Here is an 18,728-nt window from a genome sequence, read left to right as displayed (position 1 = left end):
TTGTTTTATTTTAAAATTAATACTATTGTGCGCGATTATTTTATACATCTCTATATCAAGGAAACAGGCCCCTCGGCCCACCTCATCCATGACAACCAAGTTGCCCTACTTGAGCTGGTCCCATTTGACCGTCTTTGGCCCCTGTCCTTCTAAACCTTTTCTATCCATGTACCTGTCCAAATGTCTTTTTAACGTTGTTTCAACACCTCTACCACTGGCGACTCTTTCCATATATCCACGATCATTTGCATGGAAAAACTGTTCCTCGGGTCTCTTTTAAATCTTTTCTCTCTGTTCTCCACTATTTCCAGGAAGTTTCCTGAGAAATATTTGCTTAGTTGTACGCCAGTTTAAAGAAGTTCTCAAAGCATGCTTGGTACACATGCGAGCCTGTGGTTACAGTAAAGAAGGAACTGAACCCCTGGTTGAACTACCAGCTGGATGATTCATTTATGCTGCTGCACAAAGCCTGAGTTGCCTCTGAATTTGGAGGAGTGAATGCTGTGATGTTTGGGAACTTTCCTCTCAATTTTAACCGGTTGGGATTTTGATTAGAATTGGATTCAGAAATGTCTCGACAGGAAATCCCTCACACCCCTTCTGCTTACCATGTCAGATTGCTGCACCTGGATTCAGTAGGTGATCAGTATTCGCTTCTGTGACATGGTAGTCTTAACTTGAACTGCTGGAGGAGCTGAATCAATTTAAGCTCATGTAGTATCCGATTACTGAGTACTTTGTGGCATTAGTGGGAATGTCAGTTAAATGGTTAATACAGATGAGCTCATGCTCTAATCATTGGCATTGTATTTTCTCTTAGGATAATATTCAATAGCTGAATATTCTAAACCCACATCACATGGATTGGCTCATTTTCTCTTGCATTGCCTCCAGTTACATTGGAGCCATTCCGTCAAGCAATGTCATGCACTATTTAATCTCTATACTTCGTTAGCAATATTTTTGCCAGTTGTCACTCCTTCCTCTTCTCGAGACGCTGACAGCTTTCATGAATGCCACCACACCTCTGCTATCATGCTTGTGAGCTTAGTCAGCAGAGAAATAGAGATCTGACTTGCACGTGCCCATACCTGGACTCCTAGCAGGTGTGGCTCGAGAGTGATGGTCTGAAACGCTGGCTCCTCTTTCTCTGAGGCTAAGTTTATGTTACAATCATTATCACAGTTAAACTAGCACCAACTAATGCCAAGCTTATGAGATTTTATTCATCAGTATTACACCCTCAAAGTGAGGCAGTACAAAGACAAAAGAGACTGCAGATGGTGAAATCGAGAACAAAAACAGAATGCTGGAAGAACTCAGCAGGTCAAGCAGCGTCTGTGGAGCAAAAGGGTCTAGTTGACATTTCGTGTCGAGACCTGGGTCAGGATTGTGAGGGAACATGAAAGATTGCAAATACATAGCAGTACATCGGAGGTGGGACTGGTAAATGGTTTTAGAGGCTGGTAGGGAATGGATGGAACCAGATGTGGAGAGGATGATGGGAAGAATGGAACCATGTGGTGGGGGGACGAACAAAGGGAGAAGAGATCTAGGTGGACAGGCAGGTATGTGTGGGAGGGGAACACCGAGGGTGTGGGTTACCTGAAATTAGGATTCAATTCGCAAGTGAGTTGGGTTTCCAATTTCAGGTAACCCACACCCCCAATGCGCTCCTCCCACAAACATTTGCCTGTCCACCTAGCTTTCTTCGCCCTTTGGTTGTCTCCTCCCTGCATCCCCACCTCTATCATCTAGTTATTTTTTGTGAGGAAGTACAAGTTGTCGCACGATCTATTGGGTGATTTGGTGGCAGGGTGGTGCAGCGGGAGAGACTGCCTTACAGTGACAGAGACCTGGGTTTGATCCTGACTATGGGTGCTGTCTGTATGGAGTTTGTTCTCCCCGAGACCTGCATGGATTTTCTCTGGGAGCTCTGGTTTCCTCCCACACTCCAAAGATGTACAGATTTGTAGGTAAATTGGCTTGGTTAAATTGTCCCGAGTGTGTGTAGGAAAGTGTTAGTGGGCCTGTTTCCGCACTGTATCTCTAAACTAACCTAAACTAAATTGAACTAAACTAAACTCCAGCTGTAATCTGAAACTTAGATGTGCAGGGTCTTGACCTGAAACGTTGGCTTACAACTTTTGCCTCCACAGATGCTGCTTGATCTACTGAGTTCTTCCAGCATTGTTTTTGTGAGAGAGTGCAAGTTGTCTCACTAATTCCAGCTGTAATCTGAAACCTAGACTTGGAGCAATGCTTTGTCTGTGCTCGCCTACATTCATGACTGCAGTAGGTCACCCAGTGGAAACATCATTGAGGAAACTCGCTCCAACTGATGCAAGCTACCATCATAAATCATGCAGAATTGGTTTGTCGACTTTTGAAACCACACCCGCATACCTTCACTAAAGTGCCAGTGAAGAGATTTACAGGTAGCTGCCATCTGTTGAATGAGACCACTAACTGTGGTCTGTCTGCCTTCTCAAGATGGATTCACCAGTGCAACATTCACCCACTAGTTTTTCCGTAGTCTCTCTGTTCTGGGTTATTTCAGTGCTTTGGCTATGTGGCCACCAAGATTGCCCCAAACTCAGTTTGCAACTTGTATCTACTGTCAGTGAAAGAGACCTTCATCCTGGACATGATTCCAGTGGGGATTTTGCAGTCTTGACTCAAGCTCTGTGTGAGAATATCTAATTGTTGCAGGAAAGCATGAGATCTGAAATCTTAAACAGTCCTTTGTCTGAAAGTGTTTTGTATGTGTTCCCAACAAGACTACTGGGAAGGATAACTGCAGTTTCCCCTGATTTTGTGTGTCTGAGTGTGTCGTAACAGTTGTCGCTATCTGAGGGGGCAGCAGAGGTCTCTGATGGAGATGCAGTTTGAGTCAATTCCTTGTTTAGGACTTTGTAATGAACTGTTTTCTACTCTTGAGAAGCTCATTGGAGGCTGCATTTGACAGCATGCTGACCGTCTAAAAATTGAGTCAAATTTCTGAAGTGAATTGAGCTGACTTCTGTGAACGGATTTTATCACCCACTGAGAGACGATGTTGGAAATTACATACTTGTGATTACATTTTATTTCCCATATCAGCTTGATTTGGTTCCCTCGCCTATGACATTTCACCTAGTTTTAACCACGGAAGTAGGATCCAGCTACTCACCCTAATCAGACGCATGGAGAAGGGGATTTTTATTATGATGTGCTGCTGACTACTTTGAATCTGATTATCAAGATATTATAACTTGAGGTTAACGTTTTACAGGGTTCCTTGTGGTAAAAATTTAGTGTTGAATGGCAGTCTGTGCACTTTTGCTCCTTGGTATTCTCCTTACCCCAGACCCTCTGACTATTGAGCTGCCTCAGAGTGGAGCTTTGATCTCCCTATACTTGTCTATTGCTCTTAGAATGAGACAGACTCCAATATGGGGAAGCTTTGCTGCTGCCGTACTTGTATCAACAGTGATCATGATGGAGAAAATGAAATCTGGGATCATTTGGAACGAATAATTATGTTTATTGTTACAATTTATATCAGCAGAAAATGATTTCAACGGTCACCAATTGGTCAGAAATACTGTCCATCAGGACAAGGCTAATGATTTACTGAGTGAGGAACTGGTGTACGTGCAATGCTCATTGCAGTCCAAAATAATAAAAAAAAGATAAAAGCACCTTGTCTATTGGTGGTTATTCGAGAGAAGCTTGTGTGAGAACTGTGCTTGTTGGTATGCACTTTCTGTGGTTTGAGTGGGGCCAACCTTACCTCAATTGAAACTGGAAAATTTAGCAAGTACTTTCCAATCTTATGTTCCATCTTTATTTTCCATCCAAACATTTAAACCTAAAAATCCTTCTGGGCTGGAACCTGAAGTTTGCTGGATTCAACACATATATCTCTGGCAGTCATGACATTAATCCCAATGTAGCGGTATGATTGTGCCATCCATGTGATGCCTCGTATGTGTGACAAGACTGTGCATAGGAAGATTTGGTTAGTGCTCAACCCATGCCGTCCCTGCCCAGACAGCTTTCCTGTGCATCTAACAACCTTGTCCCTGGTGTGGGAGAGTGTGATTAGTGGGGTAGTATGAGCTTTCCTCTATATCTGCTCTGTTTTAATATAAAGTAACCTTACTTTCAACAGCAAACAATGGAATTAAAATAATGTCCCCCTTTTCCAGAATGTACCTTTGCAGTGTCCAGAAGTCCTGGGCTCCAGTGAGTCAACTGATCTGCATGCTCTATCTCCAGGGATACCTGGGTGCAGCCTCTGCTGTTCTTACCCGGGGACAGCGTACAGAGAGTTTACTTTGGATCTAACGTATGCTGCCCATGCCGTGTGCGACTGTGCAGATAGCACCATTGGGTGGCACAATGGCTAGTGGAGCTCGGTGGAATTCAGTGCTTTTGTAACCTGGGTTCAAATCTGACCTTCAGTGTTATCTATGAGGACCTTGCATGTGGGGGTTGGTATGTTAATTGGTCACTGTAAATTGCCCATAGAGTAGGGAAGTTGTAGAATCTGGGGGTGTTTATGGGATAGTGGAGAGAGTAAAATGAACTGGCGTACGTAGGATTAGTGTTAATGGGTGCTTGATGATTGGTGTGGACTTATGTAATCGAAAGGGCTGTTTCCAAGGTGCGCAACTCTGACTCTCCAGCTGTCAATTTCACTCTATTTCTGACCCTGGGAGTGTGTGGTGGAACGATAGAGGGAAATTTACTCTGTGTCTGATGTGGACACACTTGGAGATGCCAATTTATATACTGTTAACATATTTAATAAATCACATCAACCTGGATTAAAATATAAATAATTTAAAGATGATTAAAGAATTTATGGTTCAGTGAGCTCGCTTTGAGATATGATACAGGGCATCAAGTAAATGTTGTCAAAGAAGACAAAAACAATTGCATATGCTGGAATCTAGAACAAAAATAGAATGTAAAAACAAACTTAGTGGGTCAAGCAGCATCTGTGGCGGCAAGAGGTACAAGCTGACACTTCCATTAAGACCCTTCGTCAGGACTGAGAGGGAATAGGAACGATTGCCTACGTGAAGCAGTACATAGGGGTGAAATAAATCCTTCCTTTGTCCCGCCCCCCTGATATCAGTCTGAAGAAGGGTCTCGACCCGAAACGTCACCCATTCCTTCTCTCCCGAGATGCTGCCTGACCTGCTGAGTTACTCCAGCATTTTGTGAATAAATACCTTCGGGATGGAATAGAGGCTGGCAGATGAGAGGTGGATCCAAATGAGGGGAGGACGATGGGTAGACAGAAGAGGTGGCGGGAGGGATGAACAAAGGGAGGAGAAAACTACGTGGAGATGTGAAAGTGTGAGGGAGGAGAGCACCTGGGATGAGGGTTACCTAAAATTGGAAATTTCAATATTTAGATTATTGGGTTGTGAGATACCCACTGGGATTAGGAGGTAGCATTTTTCTAATCTCCTCAGCACGAGAAGCCTGAGGACAGACAGGTTGGTGTGGGAGTGGGAAAGAGAGTTAAAATGTCATGCATCTGGAAATTCAAGATGGCCATTGTGGACAGAGTGCTGGTGCTCTGTGAAACAATTACCTAGTCTACACTTGGTTTTGCCGATGTGGAGGAGGCCACGTCATGATTGGAGAGGGTTCAGGTGAACTTCTGCCTCATCTGGAAGGGTTCTTTAGGTCCCTGGATAGTGGTGAGGGAGGAGATAAATGGGCAAATCTTGCACTTCCTACTGTTCCAGGGGAAAGTGTCAGGGGATGGGGAGGAATGAAGGGACCATAGAGTTCAGAAGAGAGCAACCCCGCTGTAGAAAGCAGAAAGGGGTGAAGAGGGTAAGATGTAACTGGTGAGGGTATCACATTGGAGCTGGTGGAAGTGGCGTCTGAGGATATATGGACGTGGTAGCTGCTGGGGTGAGAGGTGGGGACCAGGGGAACTGTCTCTGCTGCTGTTCTGCCTGGTGAGAGTGGGGTTTCAAAGCAGATGTGCTAGAAATTCAGGCTGCAATAGCTGACGGAGGGAAAGCCATGCACCTGGTTGGAGGTGGCGTTTCAGTGGAAAATGAATTGTGTTTATTGATCAGTACCTGGACTAGCTCCAATTGGCATTTTCCCCACCATGGATGCTTAATATGGGTCAGGATTCTGACTCTGCTCAAACAGTAACCTTTGTTGAAAGGTAAGATGGTGCCAGGCATTGCCTGATTCTCGCTCCAGCTGAGGCGCCGATCATTGTCAGTGCTACAGGTAAAGAGCTGCTGCCTGGGGGAGGCCACGGCCTTAATTTGGTAATCCACTACCTTCTCAGCCCCCTCGTAAAAGGCTACCTGTTTCCCATGGAGGGCGTCTATTCAGCAGTTGGCTGGTTAGCCCGAGATGGGCTGTGGGTAAGTTCAGGCTCATTGAGGGAGAGGAAGTGTTTTACGTGGTAATGACTTGACTGGTGTCAAACGCAGGCCAGGTTCGTGCACTTGTGACCTCGGTCACTCAAACCACTACTGAAGTGGTTCTCACCACGATTCATTTTAAGAAGTGCTGCTGGTTTCCAGTATACTTGTTTCACTGTCGTCGGCCAGTGTGCCAGGTTGCAGTTAGGGTAGTTAAACACAAAACCACACACTTCTAGTAAATGTGGCGAAGCGACGTGACAAGATCCATGTAGCTGTGCCGTAGCTGCAGGTTGGAGCAGCTCGTGAGGTTGATGCTCACCTACCTTTGCTCACCCTCCTTACTAAGCAGATCACTGAATGGAAACCTGTTGTGTGCTTCTCCCCTCATCTGCTGCATCCGTTCATTGTAGGCCATTTTTAAATGTTTTGTATGCGCACCAGGGGCTTTTTTATTTTTGTATTTGAGTGTTATTCCCTCCCCCTCCCGTGTGAAGCAGAACTCTGGCTGGGAACTGAAGCCGCATTGCCCGGTTGCAGCTTGCAAATTTACGTTGTCCAACCCCATGAAAATTCATCGCCTATCCCAGGGCTCATCACCACTCTCAGGGCTGTCACGGGGGCTGAGAACGTTTGTGAGAAATGAGTTGAACTCGACTGCTCGGCAGTACAGATTACTGTTTGTGCAGGGTGAGGCAGCTGGGTAATGGATGGGCCAATGCCTTGATCTGAACAAAAGGGCAGAAGGCTGAGGGCACTTTGGTTTTCTCATGATCCAGCTTCTCTCCACCCACACATCCATCCCCACTCATCACCCTCTGAAAAAGCTGTCTTGTGGTCGGAGACATCTGTGTTTCATTGAGACTAAATGCCCTCTGGTCCTTGTGAATAGGGCCAATCCACTCAGACAGAGTGTTGGTGAGCTTTTCTACTTGGATTGTAAGATGGGAATTGCAATTCAGAGATGAGCAACATTCTCTCTCCAGTGCCCCTCTGTCTCCATATCCTGTGCTGCACAGGGACAGAGGACTGGGATCCCTGGAATCAGTTTCCTGGCTTTCTCTAGCCAGTGATCATTGACTAATTGAAGTGCCCTCTCTCCTGCCCCAACTAAACTCAGGACCTGCTGGTCTTCTGACTGGTGACTCACTGTAAACTTCTCTAAATGCTCTTCCTGTCTGCTAAATTCAACCAAGATAATCTGATGTTTTTCTCTCTCTTTTGGAATGTAAGATGTTTGGAATTATCTCTTGTGAAGATAGGATGTGAAAAGTTTGGGGCATCTCCACAGTAACTATTTCCAATTCATTGTACTGGTCTGAACAATGGAATTTAAAGTTTGGAGATTGGATCTTTTGGTCAGTTTGCCGATCAGTCTTTTAGCATTTAAACAGCCAATTGTGTATTAAGTCATGGCACTGTGATAAGCAGCACTGAGATTTGTGCTAATATGCATCACTCTTTCATGAAGCCCTGGTTCTGAGCATTGCTGGACTGGCCTGGTCAAAGCTGAGTGCTGACTATTTTTCTGATTGAGTTTTTACAGTTGATTTAAATGTGGCTAGAATTGCGAGGCAGGAGTATGATCATTTCCCCAAGGTCTGGCGTACGTATAATGAAGTGCTCTGTGCTTTTCATGTCCTCCAGCTGGTAACAATTGTTTCTTGCACTGAGATAGGTAAATGGGGAGATCGATCTCCCACCAGCTTTAATGCCTTTTCCTGGTGGAACATGAGGTCGGGCTGAGGCTTACGATAGGGTGCCTGCTTCCTGCAGAGCAGGGCAGAGCAGGGGAAAACGTGCTCCTTCAGTCACACCTGTCCCGGCCTGCATCCCATTTTGCCTCTGAACAGGCTGGTCAATGCATGTGAAGGCCTTATGCTGACTGTTAGCCTTTCCCCTTCAGTACCGGTTTTGTCATCCCATCTGATGAGGAGCACAGATAGGGTAAATAGGAAGATGGAGTTCCTCAGAGGAGAAGTGGCTGAACCCAGAGGGCATAAGTTTAAGGTAAAAGGCAGGAGGTTAGGACCTGAGTAAAGATTTTTTTTCACTCAGGGTGGTTAGAATCTGCCTGAGAAACAGGTACTTTCACAACTTGTAGGCAGCAGTTAGGAAAGTACTTAAATTGCCACGGTATGTATGCAAGTGCAAGGACCAAGTGTTGGTAATTTAGGTGAGTGTAAGTAGGTTGCATGGTGATCAGCATTGAGATAGTGGATCAAAGTACATGTTTTTGTTCCATGACTCTCCTTTCTCTCTAAAAACTCTTACCCTCATACCCCAAAACACACCTGAGCTTATTGTGCTGAGATGAACACAAAGGCCCTCCTTACATACCATTTTTAAAGAGGAGTAATTATTTAGTATGAATGGGGTGGGAGCCTCTGTTGATTTGTTAGGTGAAGTGCTGTGTGTTCAACAGATGATATTCCATTTTGTATCCTGGCTTTTAACTGTGTTTCTGGCCAGCCGAAGGCCCCTGATTTCCATAGGGTGGCTAATATTTGTTTCACTGTAATTCCGAGTTGGATGTTACGTTATTCACCTGCTGTCAGATGGGTCCTGAGGTCAGTGTCTGAACATCATTCACAATGGCCTTTAGATAAGGATAATCTCCAGCAGAGGGCGGCACTGTGCCGAATGATACTGAGCAGGAGCAGGTCTGTGACTGTGGGCACGTTTTGTTTCCAGGCATCTGTTCTTTGCCACTGAGCAGTGGTCATGCTGTCCTCTGCCTCTGATGTTGACTGCTGATAAGAACATGCTGCGAGAAGATTAATTGTCTCTTTCTTTTTTTTTCCTCTACCCTTCCATTTACCCGCCCCCCCCTCCTAAAAAACAGCTGAATAAAAGATTTATCCTGAATTTCCTTCATGCCCAAGGGAAGCTGTTCACTAAGATAGGGTAAGTACAAAATATTTTTTCTCTTGTATATTAAAGATGACACTTCAATGGATCCTCAGAGAATTTTGTTTCCTGTGTAGTGTTGAAATTAAATATTGTAATGCCAGCAGTTTCAACATGTTAAATAAACTTGGTATTAACTCTTTGTGAGCTGTTTTCTTTCTGCTGTGGAGCGGCAGTATTGCTTTTTGATATGTCATCCTGGTATCTGGACAATGCAACCTCTAGCTGGCACACCACGAATGGGTAGCATTCTGCATGCATCTCCAGCGCTACAAGCCACGGCTCAGAGATTATGGCAGCATCGAGTGGCAGGTTTAAACAACTCTTTTTGTACTTCACACTCCGGTGCTGATGCATTAATCAACCGTAGAGGTTGAGTCCTCCAGCGTTGCAGCACTTCGAGCAGCTGAAACACTCGTAGCTCCAGGAGTGAAATGTGAGCTCGTTCTCATCTTCAAAACCCACTTTCTGCAGCAATACTTTGTTCCCTGTGCCTGTGTACACCTTGGCAAGGGAGTGTTACATTCTGAGTCCTGTTTGGCAAGCTGCAGCTTGATCTGAGATGCCATGGTGTAACATGTGATTTGAGCATTGCGTGCAGTAGTCCATGTTCCCTGTCAACATGAGTTGATCTGAACAAGTGAAGTTTGAATGTAGAGATGACTTGATTATCAGTAATGACCAAGAGCAAACTCCTCGGTAATTGGGTGAATCAATGTAAACTTTGTTCTCATAAATGGAATGTTCAGAAGTCTGAAATACATAGAATGTCCCATTCCAATAATAGCCTAATGCTCGTCCACCCAACCTTGCTTTTGGATATTGATTCATTGATATTCCTTTTCATTCAAATATAAACATTCAGTAATGTCATAAATAATATCTTTATTTGGCAATATATTAAGAGAGGCATACAGCGTGGAAACACTTCTTGTTGGGTCAACATACCAACACCAACCAACATGTCCCGTCTATACTAGTGGCACCTACCTGTGTTTGGCCTACATCCCTCTAAACCTATCCTTGCCATGTAACTATCTAAATGTTTCTTAAATGTTGCAATAGTACCTGCCTCAACTACCTCCGTCGACAGCTCGTTCCATGCACCCACCAATCTTTGTGTAAAAAAGTTACCCCTCAGGTTCTTATTAAATCTTTCCCCCCTCACTTTAAACCTAAGTCCTCTGGTTCACGATTCCCCAACTCTGTGCGTTCACCTGATCTATTCCTCTCATGATTTTATTCACCTCTATAAGATCACCTCTCATCCTCCTGCACTCCAAGGAATAGAGTCCTAGCCTGTTCAACCTCTCGCTGGAGCTCAGGCCCTTGAGTCCCGGCAACATCCTCGTAAATCTTCTCTGCACCCTTTTCAGCTTCACATATTTCCGATTACATGGTGCCCAAAACTGAACACAATACTCTACATGTGGCCTCACTAACGTCCTATATAATTGCAACATGAGCTCCCACAGACCATTTAAAATTTTATCACTGTCGGCCCTCCAAAGCCTCCAACCTTATTGTTCCCCAGCCCCGCATGGCCCGGTTTTATCTTCTCCCCAAAGTCCAGAAGCAGAACAGCCTTGGCAGACCCATTGTTTCTGCTTGCTCCTGTCCCACTGAATCAATTTCCACATACCTCAACTCCATCCTATCCCCCCTGGTCCAATCCCTCCCTACCTATGTCCAAGACACCGCACACGCCGACTCTTCAATGACGTCCGTTCTCCAGACCCCCACTCCCTCATCATTACTATCGATGTTCAATCACTCTACACCTCCACCCCCCTCCAGGAAGGTCTTAAAGCCACCTGTTTCTTCCTCAACCACAGAACCAGCCTATCTCCCTCTACCACCACTCGCCTCTGCCTAGCAGAGGATGTCGAGCAATCCCTGTTCCAGGCGTACACTGGCCCTATCCCCGAACTCTATCTCTGCTAAATTGACGACTACATCGGGTCTACCTCCTGCACCCATGCAGAACTCACTGACTTCATTAATCTCACTACTAATTTCCAACCTGCACTCAATTTCACTTGATCATCTCCGACATTTCCCTACTGTTTCCCTCACCATCTTCATCACAGGAGATGACTATCAACTGACATCTATTGTAAACCTACTGACTCCCACAGCTATCTAGACTACACTTCTTCCCACCCTGCCTCCTGCAAAGATTCTATCCCCTAATCCCAATTCCTCCGTCTACGCTGCATCTGCGCCCAAGATGAGGTGTTCCATACCAGGACATCAGAGATTGAACATCAGAGATGTCCTCATTCTTTAGGGAACGGGGGATTCCCTCTTCCATTATAGATGAGCTCCTCACAAGGACCTCGTTGATATCCTGCAGCTCCGCTCTTGCTCCCCGCCCCCCAGTCGCAACAGGGACCGAGTCCCCCTAGTCCTCACCTTTCACCCCATCAGCCGTCGCATACAGCACATAATCCTCCGACATTTTCGTCATCTCCAACGGGATCTCACCACTAGCCACATCTTCCCATCTCCACCCTTTTCCCTTTTCCGCAGAGACTGTTCCCTCCGCAATTCGTCTAGTTAACTCGTCCCTTCCCAGGTTCGTACCCCTGCAACCACAGGAGATGCAACATCTGTCCTTATACCTTCTCCCTCGACTGCATCCCAGGACTTCAACAGTCTTTTCAGAAGAGGCAGAGGTTCACTTGTTACCTTATTTACTGTATCCGCTGTTCCAGATGCGGACTCCTATATATCGGCAAGACCAAGCGCAGGCTTGGCGATCGTTTCGCTGAACACCTACCTGATCTCCCTGTTGCTAAACACTTTAACTCCCTCTCACATTCCCCACACTAATCTTTCTAACCTGGGCCTCCTCCATTGTCAGAGTGAGGCCAGTGCAAATTGGAGGAACAGCACCTCATATTTTGCTTGGACAGTTTACACCCCAGCGGTATGAATATTGACTTCTCTAACTTCAAGTAACCCTTGCTTTCCCTCTCTCTCCATACCTCCCCCTTTCCAGTTCTCCAACCAGTCTGACTGTCCCCCTGATTACATTGTATCTCTGTTTGCTTTGTTTCACCTTCTCCTAGCTAACAATGGTGTCTATTCTACATTTTCCTTAAACTTCATCTCTTTGATCTCTTACACTTCCTTATCTCTGTAACGCCCTCCCCCGACGCTCAGTCTGCAGAAGGGTCTCGACCGGAAACCTCACCCATTCCTTCTATCCAGAGATGCTGCCAGAATTACTCCAGTATTTTGTGTCTATCTTCGGAATAAACCAGCATCTGCAGTTCCTTCCTACACATGACCTCCCAATTTCTATGCTCATATACGTCATGGGGGAGGTATTTAAAGTGGTTTGAGGTGACTTCAGATTTTAGGGTATATCTGAATGTTGTCCTGCAGCTTCCTTCACTCTCTCAGCTGTGCTGGGTTTCTTGCCCCCACTACAGATTGCATCTCCACTATTAACCTATGGTCTGGACTAATACCATCTTTAGAAGGTGCCACAACTATTGTTCTTGGAAACAGTTAAACTGTGAGGACGGTTAGGCTGCTGTGATGTAATGAGAAATCTGCTGTGACTCTGGCGAGGTTAACATGACATTGTAAAGAGTTGTCGTCATTACCGAATGTGAGGTTTGGAATGCAGAGTAGAAGAATAATTCACTGTGTAAATAACATGGATTAACATAATTTGATTACGAGGCACTTGATTTCAAGACAGAATTTCTGAACCAACCCTTAAGACTGTGAGCCTGGAATGTATTCACATGTGCCTGTCGTGCATGTCGCCTTTTCTATCCATTTCTCATTTGGACTCTCCAGAGTACACGTGCAGAGCCTGTGTGAGTCATTGCGTGCATGGTATTTACAAACAAAAGCTAAAGAAACGAATGTGGAAAGTATCAATATTAAAACCAGTGGTAGGAAGCGAGAGATCATCCACTTTTTATGCCAGGAAGAGAAGTGGGACTGTATTCTTGGTAGAACATTGGGAGGTATCAAGGAACCAGTGGACTTTAGTGTCTCTGTACATGTCATTAAACCAAGCATGCTGCTGCAGAAATTAAGCAGAAGGGAAATAAAAACAAAATAGCAGGAAAATATGACAGGTCAGGCATCTGTGTAGAGAGGTATAGAGTTTGGGTCGGAAAGAACTGCAGATAGAAACATGGAACATCGAAAAATAGGTGCAGAGTAAGCCATTCGGCCCTTCGAGCCAGCACCACCATTCAATGTGATCATGGCTGATCATCTAAAATCAGTACCCCGTTCCTGCTTTTTCCCCATATCCCTTAATTCCTTTAGCCCAAAGAGCTAAATCTAACCCTCGCTTGAAAACATTCAGTGAATTGGCCTCCACTGCCTTCTGTGGCAGAGAATTCCACAGATTCACAACTCTCTGGGCAAATAAGTTTTTCCTCATCTCAGTCCTAAATGGCCTACCCCTTATTCTTAAACTGTGACCGCTAGTTCTGGACTCCCCGAGCATCGGGAACATTTTTCCTGCATCTAGCCTGTCCAATCCCTCAAGAATTGTATTTGTTTCTATAAGATCCCCTCTCATCCTTCTAAATTCCAGTGAATACTAGCTCAGTCGACTCATTCTTTCATCATATGTCAGTCCCGCCATCCTGGAAATTAACCTGGTGAACCTACGCTGCACTCCCTCAAAAGCAATAATGTCCTTCCCCTAATTAGGAGACCAAAATTGCACCCAATACTCCAGATGCGGTCTCACCAGGGCTCTGTACAACTGCAGTAGGACCTCCATGCTCCTAAACTCAAATCCTCTCACAATGAAGGGCAACATGCCATTAGCTTTCTTCACTGCCTGCTGTACCTCCATGCTTACTTTCAGTGACTGATGTACAAGCACACTCAGGTCTCGTTGCACCTCCCCTTTTCCTAATCTGACACCATTCAGATAATAATATGCCTTCCTGTTCTTGCCACCAAAGTGGATAACCTCACATTTATCCACATTATACTGCATCTGCCATGCATCTGCCTACTCACCCAACCTATCCATGTCACCCCGCAGCCTCATAGCATCCTCATTGCAGCTCACACTGCCACCTAGCTTTGTGTTATCCGCAAACTTGGAGATGCCACATTTAATTCTCTCATCTAAATCGTTAACATATATTGCAAATAACTGGGGTCCCAGCACCGAGCCTTGAGGCACCCCACTAGTCACTGTGGTTTAAATCGAAGGTAGACACAAAATGCTGGAGTATTTCAGCGGGACAGACAGCATTTCTGGAGAGAAGGAATGCTGGAGAGAAGGAACGTTTCGGGTCGAGACTGAAGAAGGATCTCGCCTCGAAACGTCACCCATTCCTTCTCTCCAGAGATGCTGCCTGTCCCGCTGAGATACTCCAGCATTTTGTGTCTCCCTATAGAATTTGGGTTTCAGGTTTCAGAGCTGTTGGAATGTTGGTTCTTGGCAATACAAATGGCTGGGAGTAGTAATGAAGAACCTTGTCAAGCATAAACAGAAACTACATTTATTCTCAGTGTTGTTGATGGGATTTTACGGAATCGAAGAAAACTGGGTTGGTGCAGGAAAATGGCCCTGAGCCAAAAGAGCAGCCATGTCTTATTTACATGGTGGAGTTGACACAAGGGACCGGAGACTGGAGTTTTTTATATTTGAGCACCAGACCATGAAGGGGATGTAGGCTGTGGTGAGTGAGGCACAATGCACATATTTGTTCTTGGACTTAAACGGTTAAATTGCTAAACTAAAGGTTGCCTATAGTTTGCATTCCCTTGTTTGGAAGGTCAAGCGGTATATAATTGAGGTATTTAAAATGATTGAGATTTCATAGGGTAGTTGCAGGAAACTATTTCCACTGGTAAGGAAATCCAAAACACGGGGCACACTATTGAAGTGAGAGCTGGGCCGTACAGTCCTGAAATAGGGCAGCTGCTTCAGACAACAAACATGGGAATTTGCAACCCCGCCCCAAAGGATGTTCTTGCTGTGACTTTATTGGAATTTAAAAGTGAGAGCAAGGAAAGGTACATGTTCGCAGAGATATGGGTCAAATATGGGTAAATGTGACTGATTTAGATGGGCATCTTGATTGGCACAATGAGTTGGGACAAAGGACCTATTTCTGTACTGTATTACTCTATAACTCTCACCTTAATATTTTTTTCTCAACTTGGCTTGTGTTTCTCTAGTTAGGCCACATGATGAGCCTTTCTCTCCTCAGTGAGCACCAGGGAGTACCCTGTCCTACACACATGCACGACTGAGTTTCTATAGGTATGTAAAATGCAAACGACTGTTAAGGCAAATGTCAGAGTCAGGAGAATTTATGTTGGAGAATAAGCAAAGTAGTAGTTAAATGACTACTTTGTGCCTGCCTGCATGGAAGGAGACAAGAATAACCATCCAGTGCGATCAGCCAACCAAGGGTCCAGCAGGAATGAGATACATTAGTTAAAATAAAGCTAGATATTGGTGAGACTGAAGGCTGATAAATTCCATGGACCCAATGAACCACAGCCCAGAGTTTTGAAAGGTGGCTTTAAAGATAGTGTACCTTCTAGTTGTTATTTTCTGGAATTCTATAGATTCCCAAATTGTTCTTATGGATTGAAGGGCATTTGAGAAAGGACGGAAAGGGAAAATGGGAACATACTGGCCTGTTAGCCTCCATTTGCTAATGTTAAAGGTAACATTAGCAAATTTGCAGATGACACAAAGCTGGGTGGCAGTGTGAACTGTGAGGAAAATGCTATGAGGATGCAGGTGACTTGGACAGGCTGCGTGAGTGGGCAGATGCATGGCAGATGCAGTTTAATGTGGATAAATGTGAGGTTATCCACTTTGGTGGAAAGAACAGGAAGGCAGATTATTATCTGAATGGTGTCAAGTTAGGAAAAGAGGAAGTACAAAGAGATCTGGGTGTCCTTGTTCATCAGTCACTGAAAGTAAGCATGCGGGTACAGCAGGCAGTGAAGAAAGCTAATGGCATGTTGGCCTTCCTGACAAGAAGAGTTGAGTATAGTAGCAAAGAGATCCTTCTGCAGTTATACAGGGCCTTAATGAGACCACACCTGGACTACTGTGTGCCGTTTTGGTCTCCAAATTTGAGGAAGGACATTCTTGCTATTGAGGGAGTGCAGCATAGGTTCACTAGGTTAATTCCCGGAATGGCGGGACTGTCATATGTAGAAAGACTGGAGCGACTGGGCTTGTATACACTGGAATTTAGAAGGATGAGAGGGAATCTTATTGAAACATATAAGATTATTAAGGGATTGGACACGCTAGAGGCAGGAAACGTGTTCCCAATGTTGGGGGAGTCCAGAACCAGGGGCCACAGTTTAAGAATAAGGGGTAGGCCATTTAGAACAGAGATGAGGAAAAATATTTTCACTCAGAGTTGTAAATCTGGGGAATTCTCTGCCTCAGAAGGCAGTGGAGGCCATTTCTCTGGATGTTTTCAAGAGAGAGTTAGATAGAGCTCTTAATGATAGCGGAGTCAGGGGGTATGGGGAGAGGGCAGGAAAGGAGTACTGATTGTGGATGATCAGCCATGATCACATTGAATGGCGGTGCTGGCTCGAAGGGCTGAATGGCCTCCTCCTGCACCCAATGTCTATTGTCTATCAGTAGTGAGGAAAATATTGGAATAACGGAATGATTTGGGAGAGGAGACCAAATGTCATAGTTCCAGTTTGAACGGAACAAGGTTGGGATTGGAACTGGGAGGAAGATGTAAAGAGGTTTCATGGGGAAATGACAACCTGAGTGAGTGGATGAGAATGTGGGAACTGGAGTGTGAAATTGTTCATTTTCATACAAAATAACAGTATTATTATAATGGTAAGAGACTGAATATAAACTAACAGAACCTGTTATAAACTAACATGCAGATGATGTAAGGAAATTGGAAGGGAATGGCCTATTATCCTTTATTGCAAAATTATATAAGGAAATCGTAATAAAATTATGTAACACTTAGTGAGACTACATCTGTAGTAGTGTGTGGTTTTTGGTATTATTGCCCAATAAAAAATACTTGCCATAGTGCAGAGAAGCAAAAATACAACAGACTGCTTCCAGGGAGAGTTGGTTGCTCTGTGAGGAGATACAGAAACATAGAATATAGAACAGTACAGGAAACACAAGGAACTGCAGATGCTGGATTTCTTGAGCAAAAAAACAAAGTGCTGGAGGAACTCAGCAGTTCAGGCAGCATCTGTAGAGAGAATGGACAGATGATGTTTTGGGCCAGGACCCTTCTTCAGACAGAACAGTACAGCACTGGAACAGCCCTTGGGCGTGCAACGTCTGTGCCAACCAGCCAGTTTTAACCATTTCCATCTGCCTGCAAGCATCCACCACTTCTCCTGGCAGCACATTCCAGGCATCTACTACCGTCTCTTTTAACAAACTTTCCTCATGAATTCCTTTAAACTGCCCCCCTCGCACCTTAAACCTATTGCCTGTAGTCTTTGAGCATTGAACAAACTGGACCTGTATTCGCTAGAGTTTGGAAAAATGAGAGGTAGTCCCATTGAAAATTACAAAATTCTTAGATGGTTTGACAGACTGGAGTCAGAGAAGACATTTCCCTTACGGAGGAATTTAGGACTCGATGCCATGGTCTCAGAATAAAGTAAATATAATTTCGGATTGAGGTAAAAATAATTTATTCTTGCACAGGCTGGTGAATCTCTGGAATAGCTCTCTCCCAAAGGCTGGTGGTGGTTTTGTCATTCTGAACAGAGATTGGCAGATTTCTAGATATTAAGAGGATAGAGGATTGTGGTATTGAACTAGAAGATTATTTTGATGAATGGCAGAGCAGAATCAAAGGTAAAATGTTCTCCTGCTCCTATTTGCTATGTTCTCATGCTGTGCAAATTCCTGGTTGGAGCTACAAATTTCCTCAGTGTATTTACTGACTCTACTTGGCATCGAGCAGTCGGGGAGACTTGGAGCCTGATAGTTGACTTTGCCTGATTTCTGCTTGTATTCATTGGCACCACTCAGTGCACGTTACTCTGAACGAGTGCTGAATGAGTCTGATTGTTTCCTCGCAGTAAAGATTGTTACGGGTATGAAGTACTCAGTTTTGCACATGGTATCTGTTTCATTTACGCTTACAGAAACACTATTCAGGATTGAGATCTATCTGGTGTTGGATGGCACCACGCAAATCTCCATGATGATTGGAACATGTCTGTTAATCCCCAGAAGATCATTTGAGGTCACAAAGCGTGCTACAGGAGTATGCAGAAGCCATTAGTTGCTGCGTAGAAAGTTCATTAAGGAGGAAGTACACTCTGTTGATCTGCTCCGAAGGGAGTCATCCACTGTAATTCACATTTTCGTCCCTCTTTTTAACTTTACATTAGCATGATTCCAGGTACATTGCTCGCAAAGGTTCATGGACAACAACGTGT

The 18,728-nt window shown here is 44.7% G+C and overlaps 1 protein-coding gene across 1 annotated transcript in view; it reads left to right on the top strand.

The window, feature by feature from the left end:
- smg6 (SMG6 nonsense mediated mRNA decay factor) overlaps positions 1 to 18,728 on the top strand; it is a 290,967-nt gene that overhangs the window by 46,755 nt on the left and 225,484 nt on the right. The window contains exon 9 of the mRNA XM_078422694.1: positions 9,241 to 9,302. Coding sequence (XP_078278820.1) covers positions 9,241 to 9,302 — 62 coding nt within the window. The remainder of the gene's footprint in view (positions 1 to 9,240; positions 9,303 to 18,728) is intronic.

This window comes from Rhinoraja longicauda, chromosome 26, assembly GCF_053455715.1.
Source record: "Rhinoraja longicauda isolate Sanriku21f chromosome 26, sRhiLon1.1, whole genome shotgun sequence".
Taxonomy (NCBI): Eukaryota; Metazoa; Chordata; class Chondrichthyes; order Rajiformes; family Arhynchobatidae; genus Rhinoraja; species Rhinoraja longicauda.
Note: the sequence above shows the minus strand (reverse complement) of the source record. Positions and strands in the feature narration are given on the sequence as shown.